We start from the raw sequence: 19249 nt of genomic DNA, 5'->3' as shown, positions 1-19249 counted from the left end.
CATGTTGGTCAGGCTGGTCTCAAACTCCCGATTTCAGGTGATCTACCCGTCTTAGCCTCCCAAAGTGCTGGGATTATAGGCATGAGCCACCACTCCTGGCCAGGACTTCTTATTCAACTCATCTATTTAATAAGCAGTTAATACACATTAAGTTATTCCTTTAATAAGCCCTAATAGTATTTCTTAATATTTAATAAGAAGTATACTTTGACGACAAGTGGAAGCATTTGTAAAAATTGCAAGTTGGAAGCAGCACTGGCACTGTGGCATCTTCTGTGTCATCCTAATATATTTTGATAAGTCAAAAAGAGTAGAACATGGACACAGATGCAACAAAAACCAGTGTGACCACCCAGAAAGCATTTCTAACAGAAAATCAAAGCTGTTACAAATCACGGATAATAGGAAATCAACAACTTATTTTAGGGTTACAACACACAAATAACACTTCCTAATGATCATACATTAGGAAGTGTTAAGGGGGAAAATTTTACTGCATTACAAAGCCAGCTAAGGTTGGTTACTTCAAGAAGACAATAAAAATAGATTATCTAAGTATATCTGAAGAGGCTCAAAATGATAATAAAGGATATTTATGAAGCTAAAGAGTATGTACTACCCACATACATAAACCTAGAGATGATGCATGCAGAGTTTTAAAATACAGTATTATAACCAAAGGGTGTGAAGAAGAGGATTGTTCCTTAGATCCCAAATTTCAAAGGCCAGCAGCAATGGCGTGAAGTAACATATGCAGACTGTAGGGCTTTTTTATTTTTCCATAAAAGCTATAGTATCTCTTTATCACTTTGTCCAAGCAAAAATATATATGTGTATTTTTATATTATTTATTTATTTATTTTTATATATTTAATCTATCTTCCACATTTCTTTCTGTTCCCAGGGCATCTAAAACATTAAGCTTGGAGGCTCTATCCAAACCATCCCTAGACCTGAATAAATTAATTTAGCAGTTTGGATACAGTACAGAGGGAACACTTCTCACCTTTTCCCTAGAAATTTCATGGCATCTGAAGCTACAGGTCAATTTTCTTTGAGTATTCTCTTAAGAGCATTTCATTACATAACCCTGTCTATAGCACAAGGTTAAGATACAGATTTCAAATTTTAACTTGGATTTATCATATATAAAGGAACATTCAATAATTCATATCTTAAGGCAAAAGGATAAATGTTTTACCATCAGAGGAGCTTTGTTCAGAAAATTTTATTTCATTAGGCTATTTACTATTTCTTAATTCTTCAGAATTTTAGGCATTTAGTGATCTTTGTTTATCTTTAATCTGTAATTTAAGTTTCTTACCCTTTAAATGATGTATGTCTGCCATCTGATAGGATATGTTGTTCTGTAGTTTAACCTGAAAAAAATTAAGTTTTCATTTTACTAAAACATATGTACTTTTTACCCATTATTTTGCTCATATTCACTTTGTGCTTGATCATAAATGCAAATGAAAAATTCTATTTATTTATACTCTACCTCTTCCAAAATAGAATCAGCAGTAAATTCTGATCTTGTAATGCTTACTTTAAATTTGCACAAGAATATTCATTTCAATTGATAAACAATTTAACAACTTTAAAAGTTTTAAAATTCGAACTAAACATCACATAATTTTTTTTTCTTCCAAAACTCAGAGCTATGGTCACTGTCATCTAGGAGCCAGTACATAAGAATACTAACAACTTAAGGTATACCAAAACATGACTCAAATTAAAGGCTTACCAGTCAATTTAAAAATTAAAATAAGACCTTGGACAAGTCAGGACCTTGTACACAGGGAACCACTCTGTCTCAGTTATTGCTTTAGGCAAGCTTGTTCTAATTGTAAAATGTAACTAAAATATCACTACAGATAGGTTCTTGTCCACCCCAAGGTATCTTTACTTTAAAGGCATAGGCAGATTCATATTAATCAGAAGTAGCACCATGGAAAAATGAATTTTTTTTTTTTTAATGGAATCTTGCTCTGTCATCCAGGCTGGAGTGCAGTGGTGAAATCTCAGTGCACTGCAACCTCTGCCTCCTGGGTTCCAGTGATTCTCCTGCCTCAGCCTCCCGAGTAGCTGGGATTACAGGCGCCCACCACCAAACCCAGTTAATTTTTGTATTTTTAGTAGAGATGGGGTTTCACCATTGGCCAGGCCGGTCTTGAACTCTTGACCTCAGGTGATCCGCCCGCGTCTGCCTCCCAACATGCTGGGATTACAGCTGTGAACCATTGCACCCAGTGGGAAAAATGATTTTTTTTAATACGGAGTCTCGTTCTGTCACCCAGCTGCAATGCAGTGGCATGATCTTGGCTCACTGCAACCTCTGCCTCCTGGGTTCAAGGGATTCTCCTGCTTCAGCCACCCAAGTAACTGGGACTACAGGTGCGTACAACCATATCCAGCTAATTTTTGTATTTTTAGTAGAGATGGGGTCTAACCATATTGGCCAGGCTGGTCTCGAACTCCTGATCTCAAGTGATCTGCCTGCCTTGTCCTCCCAAAGTCCTGGGATTACATGTATGAGCCACCACACCCGGCCTAAAGAATGTATTTTTAAACTTTTTTTTTTTCAGAGTCTTGCTTTGTCACCCAGGCTGAAGTACAGTGCTGCAATCACGGCTCACTGCAGTCTTGACCTTCAGGGTCCAAGTCTATCCTCCTATCTCAGGCTCTCGAGTAGCTGGGACTACAAGTATGTACCACAGCACCCAGCTAATTTTTAAAAATATATTTTTTTGTAGAGACAGGGTCTTGCTATATTGCTGAGGCTGGTCTTGAACTCTTGTGCTCAAGTGATTCTCCTGCTAGCCTCACAAAGTGCTGGGATTACATGCATGAACCACCATGGCCAACCTAAACTTTTTATTCTAAAATTAATTATAGATTCACAGGAAATTGCAAAGACAGCAGAGAGAAGTCCCAGGTAACCTTCACACAATTCACACAATTTCCCACAATGGGTACATCTTATGTAACTACAGTACAACATCAAAACCAGGAAATTGACATTGGTATAATACATATGTATAGTTCTATCTCATTTTATCATATGTGTAGATTTGTATAAATCTAGGTTGATAGAGGCATCGATCAAGATGCAGAACAATTTTATCATCACAAAGATCTCCCTCATGCTATCCTTTGTTTTTTTTTTAATTTTTATTTATTTATTTTTTATATATAAAGACGGAGTTTCACCATATTGGTTAGGCTGGTCTTGAACTCCTGACCTGAGGTGATCTGCCCACCTTGGCCTCCAAAGTGCTTGGATTACAGGCGTGAGCCACCACGCTGGGCCTATCGGTTTTTTTTTCTTATTCTTTTTTCTTTTTTTGAGATACCCCAGGCTGGAGTGCAGTGGCACAACAGCTTGCTGCAGTCTCCATCTGCCCAACTCAAGCGATCCTCTCACCTCAGCCTCCTGAATAGCTGGGAATACAGGCGTTTGCCACCATGCCTGTAAAAAAAGTTTAATATTTTTTTTTTAGTAGAGATGAGGTCTTGCTATGTTGCCCAGGCTGGTCTTGAACTCCCAGGCTCAACCAATCCTCCCGCCTTGGTCTCCTAAAGTGCTGGGATTACAGGAATGAGCCACCACGCCTGGCCCATACAATCCATTATAGTCACCCCCAACCCGCATTCCCCCACCATCCTATGTCAAGCCACTGGATGGGAGAGTATAAAACTACTAAGAAAACATGAGCACAGTCTCAAGGAAATTAGACGTGGTACCATCTAAAGCAGTATAATTTCTACAAGAATCCAGAGATCAGGTAAAACTTCATGGAATGAATTATATCTGAATTAGGCATTAAAAGCTAGGTAAAAATTTAAACAGATGGGAAAGGGGCATTTCAGATAGAGGACATGATATAAGAAAAGGTACAATGGCAGGAAAGCATGAGGTATACCTGAAAACCCCAGCAACATACTGTTTGACTGAAGCATATGAAAAGAAGAGTTGGAAAGAAAGATAGAGTAAAAAGACCATGGAGTATCTTTTAGTCCCAGGTAGAGTATATTCTTCAAGCTGAGGGCCCATGACTTTCAAATTTAAAATGAAAGTTTGTCCATAAATAATAGATGAAATAGAACCGCTCTAGCTGAAGCAGGAGAAGGAATAAAAGGGGTTCCTTTTTATTTTCCCCTGGAGTCCTGGGGGCTTTGAAGAATGAAGTTTAAAATATAAAGCTATGTCGGACACAGTGGTTTATGCCTAGAATCCCACTTCTTTGGAAGGCCAAAGCAAGAGGATCACTTGAGGCCAGGAGTTCAAGACCAGCCTGGCCAACATAGTGAGATCTACAATAACTAAAGAAAATAAAAAATGAAATTAGTCGGGTATGGTGGAACATGCTTGTAGTCAGCTACTCAGGTGACTGAGGTAGGAGGATCACTTGAGCACAGAAGCTTGAGGCTGCAGTGAACTAGGACTGCACCACTGTACTCCAGCCTGGAAGATAGAGCAAGACCCTATCTCAAAAAATAAAAAAATAAAAAATAAAAAAAAAAGTATATATATGTATATATATATGTATACACACACATATTTTACATACATATGAATTTACATTTATAAAAATTTATATAAATTTAATATATTTTAATATACAAATATAAATATATATAAAATGAAATATAATGTTGATATTCAGTAATAAAAAATGAAGTACTAGTACATGATACAATATGAATGAACTTAGAAAACACTATATATGCCAAATGAAAAGAGACAGTCATGAAAGTTCAAATATTATCTGATTCCATTCATATGAAATGTACAGAAAGGAGATTAGTGGCTGGCAGGGGCTGGGGACAAGAAGGAATGAGGAGTGAAGGCAAATGGTTTCTTTTAGGGGTGATGAAAATATTCTGGAATTAGACCATAGTGATGGTTGTGAAACATTTTAGATGTACTAAAACCTACTAAATTGTACACTTTAACAGGATAAATTTTATGGTACATGAATTACATGTCAATTTTTAAAATGCAAAAAAAAAAAAAAAAAAAATGGCCAGGTGCAGCAGCTCATGCCTATAATCCCAACACTTTGGGAGGCTAAGGCTGGAAGATCACTTGAGTCCAGGAGTTTGAGAGTAGCCTGGGCAACATGGCAAAACCCCCGCTCTATGAAAAACACAAAAACTTAACTGGGCATAGTGGTGCATGCCTATGGTCCCAGCTACTTGAGAGGCTGAGGTGGGAGGACTGATTGAGCCCAAAAAGGCTGAGGCTGCAGTGAGCTGTGACTGCACCACTGCACTCCTACCCTAGGTGACAGAGAGAGACCCTGTCTCAAAAAAAAAAAAAAAAATCCATACACACATTAAAATGCTGACAGTACTATAGGGTATCACAGAGGAAACTGGGAGGCCAGGCGTGATGGCTCATGCCTATAAACCCAGCATTTTTAAGGCTAAGGCAGGAGGATCATGATCATTTAAACTCAGGAATTAAGACCAGCCTAGCAACACAATGAGATCTTATCTCTACTAAAAATAAAAAATAATAAATTAGCCAAGTGTGGTGGCATGTGCCTATAGTCCCAGCTACTTGGGAGGCTGAGGTTGGAGGATCACTTGAGCCCAGAGATCAGGGCTGCAATGAGCCATCATCAAGCCACTGCACTTCAGTCTGGACAACAGAGCAAGACCCTGTCTCAAAAAAAGAAAAACAGAAACTGAGGATAAAACAATGGACAAACACTATGTACTCAAGGAGCTTATTATTTAGGAGAGGAGTCAAGTAAATAGACAATCATAATACAGTAAAATAAATGCTATCATTTGGTTCTATGGACATGATGGGAGAACTTAGTAGAAGCATTTAATACAGCTCATAGAGTGAGAGAAGGCTTCTGGAGATGATGATGATGACTGAAGTGAGTCCTGGAGGAAGAGTAGTGTTTAGCCAGGTATAAATAGGGAGAAGATGAGGAAGAAAGACATTCAAGGCACATGTCAAAACTTACCTATGAAAAACACCTAATGTTCTAGGAACTATAAATAATTCCTAGTAGCTATAACAGAGAGAATTGGTAAGAAATATGGCTAGAATGGTAAGTAAGCAAGGTTCACAATTAAGAAGGATCTTCCAAGAAATATGGATTCACCCTGTAAACTATACTCAATCTTTAAAGTTATTTTAAGCAAGGTAGTGAAATCCAATTTGCAATTTAAAAAAGTCAATCTGGCTGCAACATGAAGAATAGCATAGAGGGGGCAAGATGAGAGAAAAGAGAGACCAAGTACTACTGTCATATTACAGGTAAGAATGTTGGTCTAAGTGAGGGGTGGGCCTGTGAGCCTGTTTTTGTAGGGAAGGAAGCTAAGGATGATTGTTACATTTTTTAAAAAATAGCTAGGGGAAAAGAAAAATCAGAAGAAGATTTTATGATACATTAATTATATGAAATTCAATTTTCAGTGTCTACAAATAAAATGTTATAGGAAAACAGCCACACTAACTTGTTTACATATGGTATATGGCTGCTTTTGAGCTATGGTAGTTGTGGCAGAGACTATCCTGCAAAGCCTAAAGTATTTACAGTCTAGACTTTTACAGAAAAAGTCTATCAACTTCTGGTCTAAACTAATAGAATCAGAAAAGAGAGGTAAATACATGTGAGATAAGACACATAGTCTTATGGATTGATTAGATACAGGAGTAAATGAAGAAAGATCAAATATGATGTTTAGATTTCTAATCAGGGTGACTAGCTGAGTAAGAACCTAATTTTCTTTAATAGGGAAACACAGGAAGAGAGACTTGGGGTAGGGGAGAGAAGTGGAAAAATTATTATTTTCAGATTTGGACCTATTGATTTTGAGGCATCTGTGACATATCCAAGAAGAGAACTTCAGGTGGCAGTTGGACATAAGGGTCTGGAGCTTGGTGACAACTTGAGAGCCATTTACATTCAAATAGCAATCCAGGTCCCGAGAATGAGATCACTGAGGGAAAGCTACAGGGGCAGCAAAAAAACCTGACACCAACAACTACAATATTTGATTAGTTTGCTCACTCAAAACTGCTCCTTAGTAACTTCCAATTAGCCTGTGTTTTACTTTCTTTCCTACTTCCTTCATTTGCAGAACCCAATCTCTTTTTGTTTTTGTATTTGTTGTCCTTCCAAAGAACATCATCATCCTTTGTATTCATTTTCAACACTTTGTTTTTTAATTAAAAATATTTTTTTTGAGACAGGGTCTTGCCCTATTGCCCAGGCTATAGTGTAGTGGCATGATCACAGCTCACTGCAACCTTGATCTTTTGGGCCCAAGAGATCCTTCCACCTCAGCCTCCCAAGTAACTGGGACCACAGGCATGTACTACCACACTCAGCTAATTTTTTTTGTCTTTTGTAGAGATGGGGGTCTTACTTTTTTAAATCAATTTTTATGATTCTACGCCAGTTTCTCTGTATTCCATTTTAAATGTGCTTCTGAAATTGCTAGAGGTATGCTTTTCTTTTCCTTTTTTTTTTTTTTTTTTTTTTTTTTTGAGATAGTCTTACTCTGTCACACAGGCTAGAGCACAGTGACACAATCTTGGATCACTGCAACCTCCCACCTACCGGCTTCAAGCGATTATCCTGCCTCAGCCTCCAGAGTAACTAGGATTATAAGCGCCCACCACCATGCCCAGCTAAGTTTTGTATTTTTAGTAGAGACGGGGTTTCACCATCTTAGCCAGGCTGGTCTCGAACTCCTGACCTCGTGATCCACTCACCTCAGCTTCCCAAAATGCTAGGATTACAGAGGTGAGCACAGCCTCACTCTTCTTAAACACTAGGCTGTGAGTGGCTTCAGCTTCCCTGAACTGTCTCTTTTATATTCTTATACTTTTAAAATTTTAATGGAGGTGGGGAAATTCAATCTATAGTTGAATATATGTATATTCAACCAATAGATATATTCAACCTGGGTCACTCTGTCACCCACGGTGGGGTGCAGTAGCGCAATCTCAGTTCATTGTAACCTCCGCCTCCCAAGCTCAAGCACTCCTCCCATCTTAGCCTCCCAAGTAGCTAGGAACACAGGCGCATACCACCACTCCTGGCTAATGTTTTGTATTCTTGTATTCTTGGTAAAGACAGGGTTTGTCATGTTGCCCAATCTGGTCTTTTAGCTCTTTTTTTTTTTCTGTGACACAGAGTCTTATTCTGTCACTTGGAGCTCCAGGGCTGGAGTGCAGTAGCTCACTGCAACGTCCGCCTCCTGGGTTCAAGCGATTCTCCTGCCTCAGCCTCCCTAATGAACAGCTGGGATTACAGGCACCCGCCACTACGCCCAGCTAATTTTTTGTATTTTTAGTAGAGACAGGGTTTCACCATGTTGGTCAGGCTGGTCTTGAACTCCTTGTAATTTGCCCACCTTGGCCTCCCAAAGTGCTGAGATTACAGGCGTGAGCTACCACGCCTGGCCAGCTCTTTAATTCCTTTGGCTTTAACCCTTCCTCTGAGAGTCTTCATTTAATATTTCCACCACCATCCCTTCACCTTCAAAAGAAAGCTTAACTTGCCTTCTAGGTGTTCTTTCCTCTTCATAGTTCATTGTTTTTTGGGGTTTTTTTAGAGAGGGAGTCTTACTATGTTGTTCAAGGCTGGACTTGAACTCAGTAGCTGTGATAACAGGCTCAGGCCAACACACCCAGCTCTCTCCTCACAGTTTTAATTTCCTTGTGGTCATCAGGAATTTGGTTACCTTCCAAATGACTGCCAAAACGTCCTTGCTGTTGAGAAATTAATTTGAATTCTTACAACCACATGATTAGAAAATAAGATTGTCTTCATTTTGCCACATTTACTCTCTGTTGAACTGCTAATGCTTTCAGAATACTTTGACGTTTTTTCTAAGTATATTCCAGACAGGTAACAGCACATAACTTCCTGACCAGCTAGTAGGAAGGGTAGGTGGGAGGTGGGAGGTAGGTGGGAGGTTGCAGTGATCCAAGATTGTGTCACTGTGCTCTAGCCTGTGTGACAGAGTAAGACTATCTCAAAAAAAAAAAAAAAAAAAAAAAAAAAAGGAAAAGAAAAGCATACCTCTAGCAATTTCAGAAGCACATTTAAAATGGAATACAGAGAAACTGGCGTAGAATCATAAAAATAGAACCAAAACTGGCGTAGAACCATAAACACTGAATAAATGTTTGCTTAATGACCCCCTAGATTTTATGTCCCATAGTCTTTGTACTACACACTCTCCTAAGTTATACTTTATCCATATTTGCATAATTTTGATTATTCCTCAAGGTTTTTTGTTTTTTTTGTTTTGTTTTGTTTTTGAGTGCCTTCATTTATTTCCCCTTATTATCACTGTCATTGCCTTTAGGCTTTACCTTATCCCTCTCTTTCTGTAATACTTGTATCTCTGGGATTTTGAGTTCATCTATAATAGGCCAATTATCCTTGCTCTGTTTGGCCTTTTCCCTGTTAATCTCTTAAAATGTGTTTACTGTCCTTCCTGAGACCTCTTCTCTGTCCTAAGTTTTAGGTTCTTTATTTGTTTTTCTCAGTAAGAATTATTTTTTCTGTTATTTCCCTATAGCACTTCTTGTTCATCCCCAGGTACTTCATTTATTTTCCCTTAATCTTTGTTCCTGCAACATCTAAAACTTCATCTTTATTTTTCTGCCAGCTCTCTTCTGAACTTCTTTTCATGTTTCTCCAACCTATGTGGCTTCTCTAAATTAATTTTGGCAGCTCTTACCAGCTCAGTTACTCGGCTTCACTTTCCATTTTGGGACCTTGAAAATGGCTCAGCTGCGCCTGCTTCCCTTTCATTACAGTCTGTTCTTGGGCAATCAGCACAACTATGAGCATTTATTCCAAAGGTTCTATACAATTGGCTTTTTACAGATGTCATTCTTGACTCCTGTTTCTCCACATGATTATATGTCATACTCAGATGGTTTCTAGAGACAATTCTATCTTCTGTAACATAACTGCCAAACCAGGCTGATGCTCAGAATCACCTGGGGAACTTTTTTTTTCTTTTTGAGACAAAGTTTTGCTCTTGTCACCCAGCTGGAGTGCAATGGCACAATATCGGCTCACTGCAACCTCTGTCTCCCAGGTTCAAGTGATTCTCCTGCCTCAGCCTCCCAAGTAACTGGGATTACAGGCACCTGCAACCATGCCGGGCTAATTTTTGTATTTTTAGTAGAGATAAGCTTTCACCATGTTGGCCAGGCTGGTTTCAAACAGCTGACCTCAGGTGATCCACCCACTTTGGCCTCCCAAAGGGCTGGGATTACAGGCATTGAGTCACCACGCCCAGCCACGTGGGGAGCTTTAAATATATATATATTCTTCTTCCAGTCTGATTCACTAATCTGGGGATGGCCTATGAATCTTTATGTTAAAAATCTCGCCGGGCGCGGTGGCTCAAGCCTGTAATCCCAGCACTTTGGGAGGCCGAGGCGGGTGGATCACGAGGTCAAGAGATCGAGACCATCATGGTCAACATGGTGAAACCCCGTCTCTACTAAAAATACAAAAAATTAGCTGGGCATAGTGGCGCATGTCTGTAATCCCAGCTACTCAGGAGGCTGAGGCAGGAAGAATTGCCCTGAACCCAGGAGGCGGAGGTTGCGGTGAGCCGAGATCGCGCCATTGCACTCCAGCCTGAGTAACAAGAGCGAAACTCCGTCTCAAAAAAAAAACAAAAAAACAAAAAAACAACAAAAAAAAACTCAAGTAATTCTGATAAGCAGCCAGGTTTAGCAATTATTCATCTATAGTATGGTTAGCACCTATACCAGCTGGATCAAAATGGAATATAATAATAACAAATGGGTATTAAATTATTATTTTGTGCCAGATCCTAGGCTAAGGCTAAGTGCTTTACAAGCATTATCTCATTTAATCCTCACAACCACTCTATGAAGTAGGCACAGTTATTTTCCCCATTTCACAAATGAGGAGACTGCCCTCAGTCATATACCTACAGCAGATATTGAATACTTTCTCAGACAGTCCCAGTCCAGAGTCTGTGTCTGTGACTACTCCGTATATACTAGATCTGGTACGTGATTTTTTTTTTTTTTTTTTTTTTTTTTTTTTGAGACGGAGTTTTACTCTTGTTACCCAGGCTGGAGTGCAATCGCACGATCTCAGCTCACCGCAACCTCCACCTCCTGGGTTCAAGCAATTCTCCTGCCTCAACCTCCTCAGTAGCTGGGACTATAGGCGCACGCCACCATGCCCAGCTAATTTTTGTATTTTTAGTAGAGACAGGGTTTCACCATGTTGACCAGGATGGTCTCAATTTCTTGACCTCGTGATCCACCCGCCTCGGCCTCCCAAAGTGCTGGGATTATAGGCGTGAGCCACCGCACCCGGCCACGTGATTGGTTTTATTCTCACTACTCATAGTTCACACAGAGTATGCAGTCAAACACGCCTGCAACTTTTACTTATCTGTTAAAGAATTACTGTCTTCTTAAACCACGTTTTAGTATAATCTATACCTAGTTACATTTCCTTCTTTTTTCTTCCTTTTTTTGAGACGGAGTTTTGCTCTTGTTGCCCAAAGTGGAGTGCAATGGCATGATCTCGGCTCACTGCAACCTCTGCTTCCCACGTTCAAGCGATTCTCCTGCCTCAGCCTCCTGAGTAGCTGGGATTACAGGGAGGTACCACCATGCCTGGCTAATTTTTGTATTTTTAATAGAGACGGGGTTTCCGCATGTTGGTCAGGCTGGTCTCAAACTCCTGACCTCAGGTGATCCACCTGCCTCTGCCTCCCAAAGTGTGAGCCACTGCACCCGGCCTACCCAGTTACATTTTCAAAGAGAATAAACAAGGTCTTTGGTCTTGATTGGCTATAATGGAACAGCATAAAGTTTTTTCATTCACTTACTCATCTTATTAAAATATTTTATTTTATTTTATTGCAGTGCTTATTCATTATTTATTAAATCAGTCATTTATAAAGCACTTACTGAGTAAACACTATGTGCTAGGCCTGGGGATACAAAGTATTTGATCTTGGACTGTTAAGAAGTATCACAAAGAATTACTATAAAGTTTACTCATTTGGTAAATAACCAAGCCAATAACCAAGAAACATTTCCTGAACACCTACTTGGTGAAAGACAATGTATAAAGCCTAAAGATACAGCAATATACAGCAATATACAAGAAACAACAGAGAAGTCTGGATAAAGGAGACAGATTTAGTCATTAGCACACAGAGTAACCTTTTTTTTTTTTTTTGAGACGGAGTTTCGCTCTTGTTACCCAGACTGGAGTGCAATGGCGCCATCTTGGCTCACTGCAACCTCCGCCTCTCAGGTTCAAGTGATTCTTCTGCCTCAGCCTTCTGAGTAGCTGGGACTACAGGTGCTTGCCACCATGTCCAGCTAACTTTTCTATTTTTAGTAGAGACGAGGTTTCAACATGTTGGCCAAGATGGTCTCGATCTCTTGACCTTGTGATCCGCCTGCCTCAGCCTCCCAAAGTGTTGGGATTATATCCGTGAGCCACTGCGCCCCACAAGAGTGTAACAAGTTTTATGAGTGAATATGATTACTTAGTAAGACAGTAGAATGAGAATATTTCAGACAGAAAACTATGAACTATAACATTTAATAATGAATACAGGCGAGGCCAGCAAAGGAGACTAAGAAGTAAACTGCAAGATAAGAACATAAAATGCTGGGGAAAAGACGTTGAAATTATCAAAAGTAGGAGGAGAAAATGCAGATAAAAGTAGGACATATAGAGATAAAATGTCTTTTCAAGAAATTTTCCTGGAAAGACCTTTTTTTTTTGCGGTGGAGTTTTGCTCTTTTTGCCCAGGCTGGAGTGCAATGACTTAATCTCGGCTCACTGCAACCTCCGCCTCCTAGATTGAAGCGATTCTCCTGCCTCAGCCTCCCAAGTAGCTGGGATTACAGGCATGGGCCACCACACCCAGATAATTTTTTTTGTATTTTTAGTAGAGACGGGGTTTCTCCATGTTGGTCAGGCTCATCTCAAACTCTCAACCTCAGATGATCCACCTGCCTCAGCCTCCCAAAGTGCTGAGATTATAGGAGTAAGCCATCATGCCTGGCCCAGACAACTATTTTTTAAATGCTGAGGAGCAAGTATAGATTGAGAGGGTAAATATAAGAGGAGGACTGGATTACTAATTCTACCAAGTCTTTAAAAAATTGAAGACATTGGATCCAGAGAACAGGTAGAGAGGCTGGCCCCGGAGAAAGGATGAACCTTCTTTTATTTTAACAGAGGAAAGACAGATGTAGGTATGTCTGCAGATTTGGTAAAGTTTTATCAGTCTAATTCTTGGTCAAGCAGGGGACAAGATCACCTACTAAGCTTGAGAAAGGAGATAAAAAGTTGAAATGGGCCTAAGGAGGGCAGAGATCTGAAAGCTGTTGGAAAGGGCGTGTTGCCTGGAGAAGTATAATATGTAAGGTGTTATTGAAAACTCAGTTGAAAGTAGGCTGTGTTAGGGATCTTTGCTCTTTCATCCGCCTTTGATCATCTTCTTCTTCAGCCATCAAGGTCCAGGGACTCTGCATCCTAGGAGATAGGTCTCCCTCCTATCCTGCAAGAGTTTGGTAAGCCAACATGGGTGCATACAAGTACATCCAGGTTTGATTTGCAGTAGCTTTGAAGGTCTTTTTTTTTTTTTTTTTTTTTTAAGCAGCCAACCAATATTTCATTTAAACCTATGAAATGCTATGCAATTATTGAGGAGTGATTTACTTGCAATTATGTAGTCACTTTTGGAATAGGTGTGATATGGTACTGATAAGAATGTATGTTTTAAGTATTTGAAGTGGAGAGTTCTATAAATGTTTATTAAGTTTACTTGTTCTGGGTCTGAATTCAAGTCCTGGATATCCTTGTTAATTTTCTATCTCGTTGATCAGTCTAATATTGACAATGTGATGTTACAGTCTCCCACTATTATTGTGTGGGAGGCTAAGTCTCTTTATAAGTCATTAAGAACTTGTCTTATGTATCTGGGTGCTCCTGTATTGGGTGTGTGTATATATAGGATCGTTAGCTCTTCTTGTTGCATTGATCCTTTTACCATTATGTAATGTCCTTTTTTGCCTCTTTTGATCTTTGTTGCTTTAAGGTCTATTTTATCAGAGGTGAGAATTGCAACTCCTGCTTTTTATTTATTTATTTATGCTTGCTCTCCATTTGGTTGGTAAATCTTCCTCTGTCCCTTTGAGTCTTTGTGTATCGTTGCATGTGAGATGGGTCTGGATACAGCGTACCAATGGGTTTTGGCTTTTTATCCAGTTAATAATATATATGAGTTTAATACTGCCATTTGATGCTAGCTGGATATATTTTTGGAAAGGCTGATACTGGTTGTTCCTTTATATGTGTAGTGCTTCTTTCAGAAGCTTCTGCAAAGCAGGCCTGGTGATGGTAAAATCTGTAAGTACTTGCTTGTTTGCAAAAGATTTTATTTTTCCTTCGCTTTTGAAGTTCAATTTGGCTGGATATGAAATTCTGGGTTGAAAGTTCTTTTCTTTAAGGATGTTGAATATTGGCCCCCACTCTTTTCTGGCTTGTAGGATTTCTGCTGAGAGATCTGCTGTAAGTCTGATAAGCTTCCCTTTGTGGGTAACCTGACCTTTCTCTCTAGCTGCTCTTAGTATTTTCTCCTTCATTTCAACCCTAGTGAATCTGACGATTATGGGCCTTGGGGTTGGTCTTCTTGAGGAATATCTTTGTGGTGTTCTCTGTATTACCTGGAGTTGAATATTGTCCTGTCTTACTAGGTTGGGAAAGTTTTCCTGAATAATCTCCTGAAGAGTATTTTCCAACTTGGATTCATTCTCTTCGTCACATTCAGGTACACCTATCAAACATAGATTAGGTCTTTTCACATAGTCCTGTATTTCTTGGAGACTTTGCTCATTCTTTTTTATCCTTTTTTTCTCTAATCTTGACTTCTCATTTTATTTCGTTAAGTTGGTCTTCGAACTCTGATATCCTTTTTTCTGCTTGATCAATTCGACTGTTAAAACTTGTGCATTCTTCGCGAAGTTCTCGTGTTGTGTTTTTCAGCTCCATTAATTCACGTATATTCCTCTCCAAATTGTCTATCCTTGTTGGCATTTCGTCAAACCTTTTTTCAAAGTTCTTAGTTTCTTTGCATTGGGTTAGAGCAAGTTCTTTTAATTCACAGAAGTTTCTTATCATCCACCTTCTGAAGCCTACTTTTGTTAATGGAACACACTTGTTCTCCATCAGACCTTGTTCTGTTGCTGATGAGGAACTGTGATCACCTGTAGAGGGAGAGGCATTCTGATTTTGGGTATTCTCAGCCTTTTTACGCTGATTTCTTAAAGGTCTCTTAAAAAAAAAAAAAGTACATCCAGGAGCTATGGAGAAAGAAGCAGTCTGATGTCATGCACTTTCTTCTGAGGGTCTGCTGCTGGCAGTACCGGCAGCTCTCTGCTTTCCACAGGGCTACCATCCCACCCGGCCTGATAAAGTGCGCTGACTAGGCTAAAAGACCAAGCAAGATTACGTTATATATAGGATTCATGTTTGCTGTGGTGGCCGAAAACGCCCAGTTCCTAAGGGTGCAACTTACGGCAAGTCTGTCCATCATGGTGTTAACCAGCTAAAGTTTGCTCAAAGCCTTCTGTAGAGAGCCAGAGTAGCCCACCCACTGTGGGCAAATCAGCAGCAAGGCTGCTGTGAACTTCGGGTGAACCCCAGAGAAGCGAAACCATAATAGGAGAATGTGTATATCTCAAAGAAGAACAGAGAGGCCTAGGAAAAGATAACCAGCTCTCACTGACCTTGCTGCAAGACAGTTGTTAGCTGAAGTATGTTAACTAAAGTATGAGAATTATAATCACAGGCTGTTCTAAGTAACTGCACGCTACCTCTGCTATGTGCTTTGTAAACAGATAAAGTACTCTGAGGCAGGTTGGGGCAGAAGAGACGGACATCATCAGCTTTTCGGACCGCCTGGCCTAGCATTCTATGTTTGTCTGTGTTATCTTTCTTTATCCCCTCACTGTTCCCTCTTAGGTCTTTGAATGCTTGTGCAGCGCAGGATGCAGCACACGCCAGAGCCTTCAATCTGTTGCATAGGAGCGAGCTGGACGCCACTGTGGGGCTCTAAGATTCCTGAATTCTTAGTGGGTTGGTGAAGATTCCACATACAAATTTTTCGACGTTATTCTCATTGTTCCATTCTATAAAGATATCAGAGGAAATCCTGACACCCAATGGATCACCAAACCAGTCCACAAGCACAGGGAGATGTGTGGGCTGACATCTGCAGGCCGAAAGAGCCATGGCCTTGGAAAGGGCCAAGGTTCCACCACACTATTGGTGGTTCTCACCAGGCAGCTTGGAGAAGGCACAATACTCTCCAGCTCCACCGTTACCACTAATATAAGTAAAGTTTGTAAAATTCATACGTAATAATTTAGGACAGTCAAAAAAAAGAAAGAAAACTCAGTTGAGTTTCCTGATCATAAATTCCTACAAATCTGGTTATATGATTTTTCTGCAGCTGTGCTTGAAACTGGCATGTAAAAGAGAGGGTAATGCCAAAAAACTAAAATGAAACAAAATCTTAGCTGGATAGGAAGGAATGTAAAGAGTAAATAGGGCTGCTAGAAAGGAAGAGGTAATGGGCCAGGCACGGTGGCTCAAACTTGTAATTCCAGCACTTTGGGAGGCCGAGGCGGCCACATCACAAGGTCAGGAGTTTGAGACCAGTCTGGCCAACACGGTGAAACACCGTATCTACCAAAAACACAAAAATAAGCCAGGTGTGGTGGCACATGTCTGTAATCCCGGCTTCTTGGGAGGCTGAGGCAGGAGAATCACTTGAACCTGGGAGGCAAAGGTTGCAGTAAGCCGAGACAGCACCACTGCACTGCAGCCTGGGTGGCAGAGTGAGACTCTGCCTCAAAAAAGAAAAAAAAAAAAAAAAAGGTAGTGGATTAGAGATCCAGATAAAGTTGGAGAACAATTATAGTTTATTCGGCAGTTTTAATCTCTTTTTTGTTACATTCTCCCAAGAACATGCAAGTTTGAAGTTCACAAACTTTAAATTTCAAGGATTTGAAATCCTACGTTAATGGCTTGGCACGGTGGCTCACGCCTATAGTCTCAGCACTTTGGGAGCCTGAAGCAGCAGATCACCTGAGGTCAGGAGTTCGAGACCAGCCTGACCAAAATGAGATGGTAAAACCCTGTCTCTACCAAAAATACAAAAATTAGCCAGGCGTGATGGTGGGCACCTGTAATTCTAGCTACTCAGGAGGCTGAGGCAGGAGAATAGCTTGAACCTGTGAGGCAGAGGTTGGAGTGAGCCAAAACTGCATCACTGCTCTCCAGCCTGGGAGACAGAGCAAGACTCTGTCACACACACATACACAAATAAATTCTACGTTAGGTTTATGTTAGAATGAATTAATCATCAAGACTTTTGATAGTACATTAATGTTGGCTAATATTTCTAGTTCTCATCCCATACCTGTTGAAGGACTGTCTCTCCCAACTCTTTTGAAAGTATGTGTTTTTTACGACATACACACTTAACACAATTTAAAAAAAAAGAAACCTTTTCAGACATCATGTTCTGATTTTCATTTGAAAAATACAGACACTATGCCATTAATTCATATTAAAGTTATAGTGCCTGGAACAACTCCAATTAGAGAGGCGTTCCAGGCACCATAACAACATTTGTTGGGGGAAAATGTTTTTATTCTTAGGCAGTGGCATATTTAAGGAAGTAAAACCTGTTAACAAACTTTCCCCAGTAAGCTCTAAAATAGTTTCTTCTTTTTCAGTTAAGAAATATCATATGTGGCATCAAGTCAGTGGCATAATCTATAAGAATGGGTCATTTGTAAGTAGGATATGTATAAAACTACCTTGCAGGATTTGGTATAGAAAGTTTATTCCATATTCTTTAGTCATATGTTCTTTTAGGAACTTTTCCAAGTATGTATGTACATATATATGTATGTATATTTTAATTGACTGATTGAGACAGGGTCTTATACTGTCATCCAGGCTGGAGTACAGTGGCACAATCATTAGCTCACTGCAGCCTCAAACTCCTAGGATCGAAGGATCCTCCTGCCTCAATCTCTCAAGTAGCTGAGAATACAGGCATGCATCACCACTCCTGGCCACCTGGAGATATCTCTCTATATCTAATCTATATCTATAACTATATCTAGACCCATTCTCTCTCTAAATATAGAGAGAGACTCACTATGTTGTCTAGGCTGGTCTCGAACTCCTAGTCTCAGAGAGACTCCTGCCTTGGCCTCCCAGCCTTTCCAGGTCTTTTTAGTTGGTTCTTTTGTGACTACCCTTTCATCCCTTGATGATTTTAGTTGCTCTTCTCTAGATATTTCTTAAACTTGCATCATATAACTAATGCTGCACAAAGTAAGGAAAGACTGTGACTATGCAGAGACCCAATAACATAGTACATAAAATAAGGGGCTTTGGCTGGGTGCAATGGCTCACATCCATAATCCCAGCATTTTGGGAGGCCAAGGCAAGCAGATTGCTTGAGGTCAGAAGTTCGAGACCAGCCTGGCCAACAGGGCAAAACCTGGTCTCTACAAAACACACAAAAATTAGCCAGGCATAGTGGCATTTGCCTGTAGTTCTAGCTATTCAGGAGGATGAGGCAGGAGAATCACTTGAACCCACGAGGCGGAGGTTGCAGTGAGCCAAGATTGTGCCACTGCACCCCAGCCTGGGCAACAGAGCAAGACTTTGTCTCAAAAAAAAAAAAAAAGGGGGAAGGGGGCCTCTAAAGTCAGATTGCCTCAGTCTGAATTCTGAATTCACTACTCATTAGCTCTATGTCCTTGGATATATTGTTTACCTTCTCTGTTTCAGTTTTCTTATCTATGAAATGAGAATATTACCTGACTCATAGCATTGTCAAAAAGGTTATGTCAGAGATAAACAAATGTTTACAACACGGCTGGCACATGGTAAGAGCTTAATAAAAATTAGCTAGTATTAGCTATTACTATGTAAAGGAGTAGAATGTCTTCTTTACTATTTCTACAATCCTCCACTGCTAAATTTGACTGACTTAAAAACAACACAAAAGAGGGCGAGGCATGGTGGCTCACGCCTGTAATCCCAGCACTTTGGGAGGCCGAGGCAGGCAGATCACGAGGTCAGTTCAAAACCAGCCTGACCAACGTGGTGAAACCCTGTCTCTACCAAAAATACAAAAACTA

At 40.0% G+C, this 19249-nt stretch overlaps 1 protein-coding gene and 1 pseudogene across 6 annotated transcripts in view; one reads left to right on the top strand and one right to left on the bottom strand.

Annotated features, from left to right (window-relative positions):
• Nucleotides 1-19249, bottom strand: part of GOLM2 (golgi membrane protein 2) — a 126503-nt gene that overhangs the window by 84425 nt on the left and 22829 nt on the right. For 4 of the 6 annotated variants that reach the window (XM_064366000.1, XM_064366001.1, XM_064365999.1 and 1 more), the window contains exons 2-3: nucleotides 3428-3472; nucleotides 1325-1379 (exon numbers count right to left, since the gene is read on the bottom strand). In XM_064366000.1, coding sequence (XP_064222070.1) covers nucleotides 1325-1379; nucleotides 3428-3472 — 100 coding nt within the window. The remainder of the gene's footprint in view (nucleotides 1-1324; nucleotides 1380-3427; nucleotides 3473-19249) is intronic. The other 2 variants (XM_012442279.2, XM_012442280.2) reach the window with 1 other exon arrangement.
• LOC110568758 (large ribosomal subunit protein eL15-like) lies at nucleotides 13602-16411 on the top strand (annotated as a pseudogene).

The sequence above is a fragment of the Aotus nancymaae genome, unplaced genomic scaffold (genome assembly GCF_030222135.1).
Source record: "Aotus nancymaae isolate 86718 unplaced genomic scaffold, 86718_ANA_hifiasm-v0.15.2.pri h1tg000062l, whole genome shotgun sequence".
In the NCBI taxonomy this organism is placed as follows: Eukaryota; Metazoa; Chordata; class Mammalia; order Primates; family Aotidae; genus Aotus; species Aotus nancymaae.
Note: the sequence above shows the minus strand (reverse complement) of the source record. Positions and strands in the feature narration are given on the sequence as shown.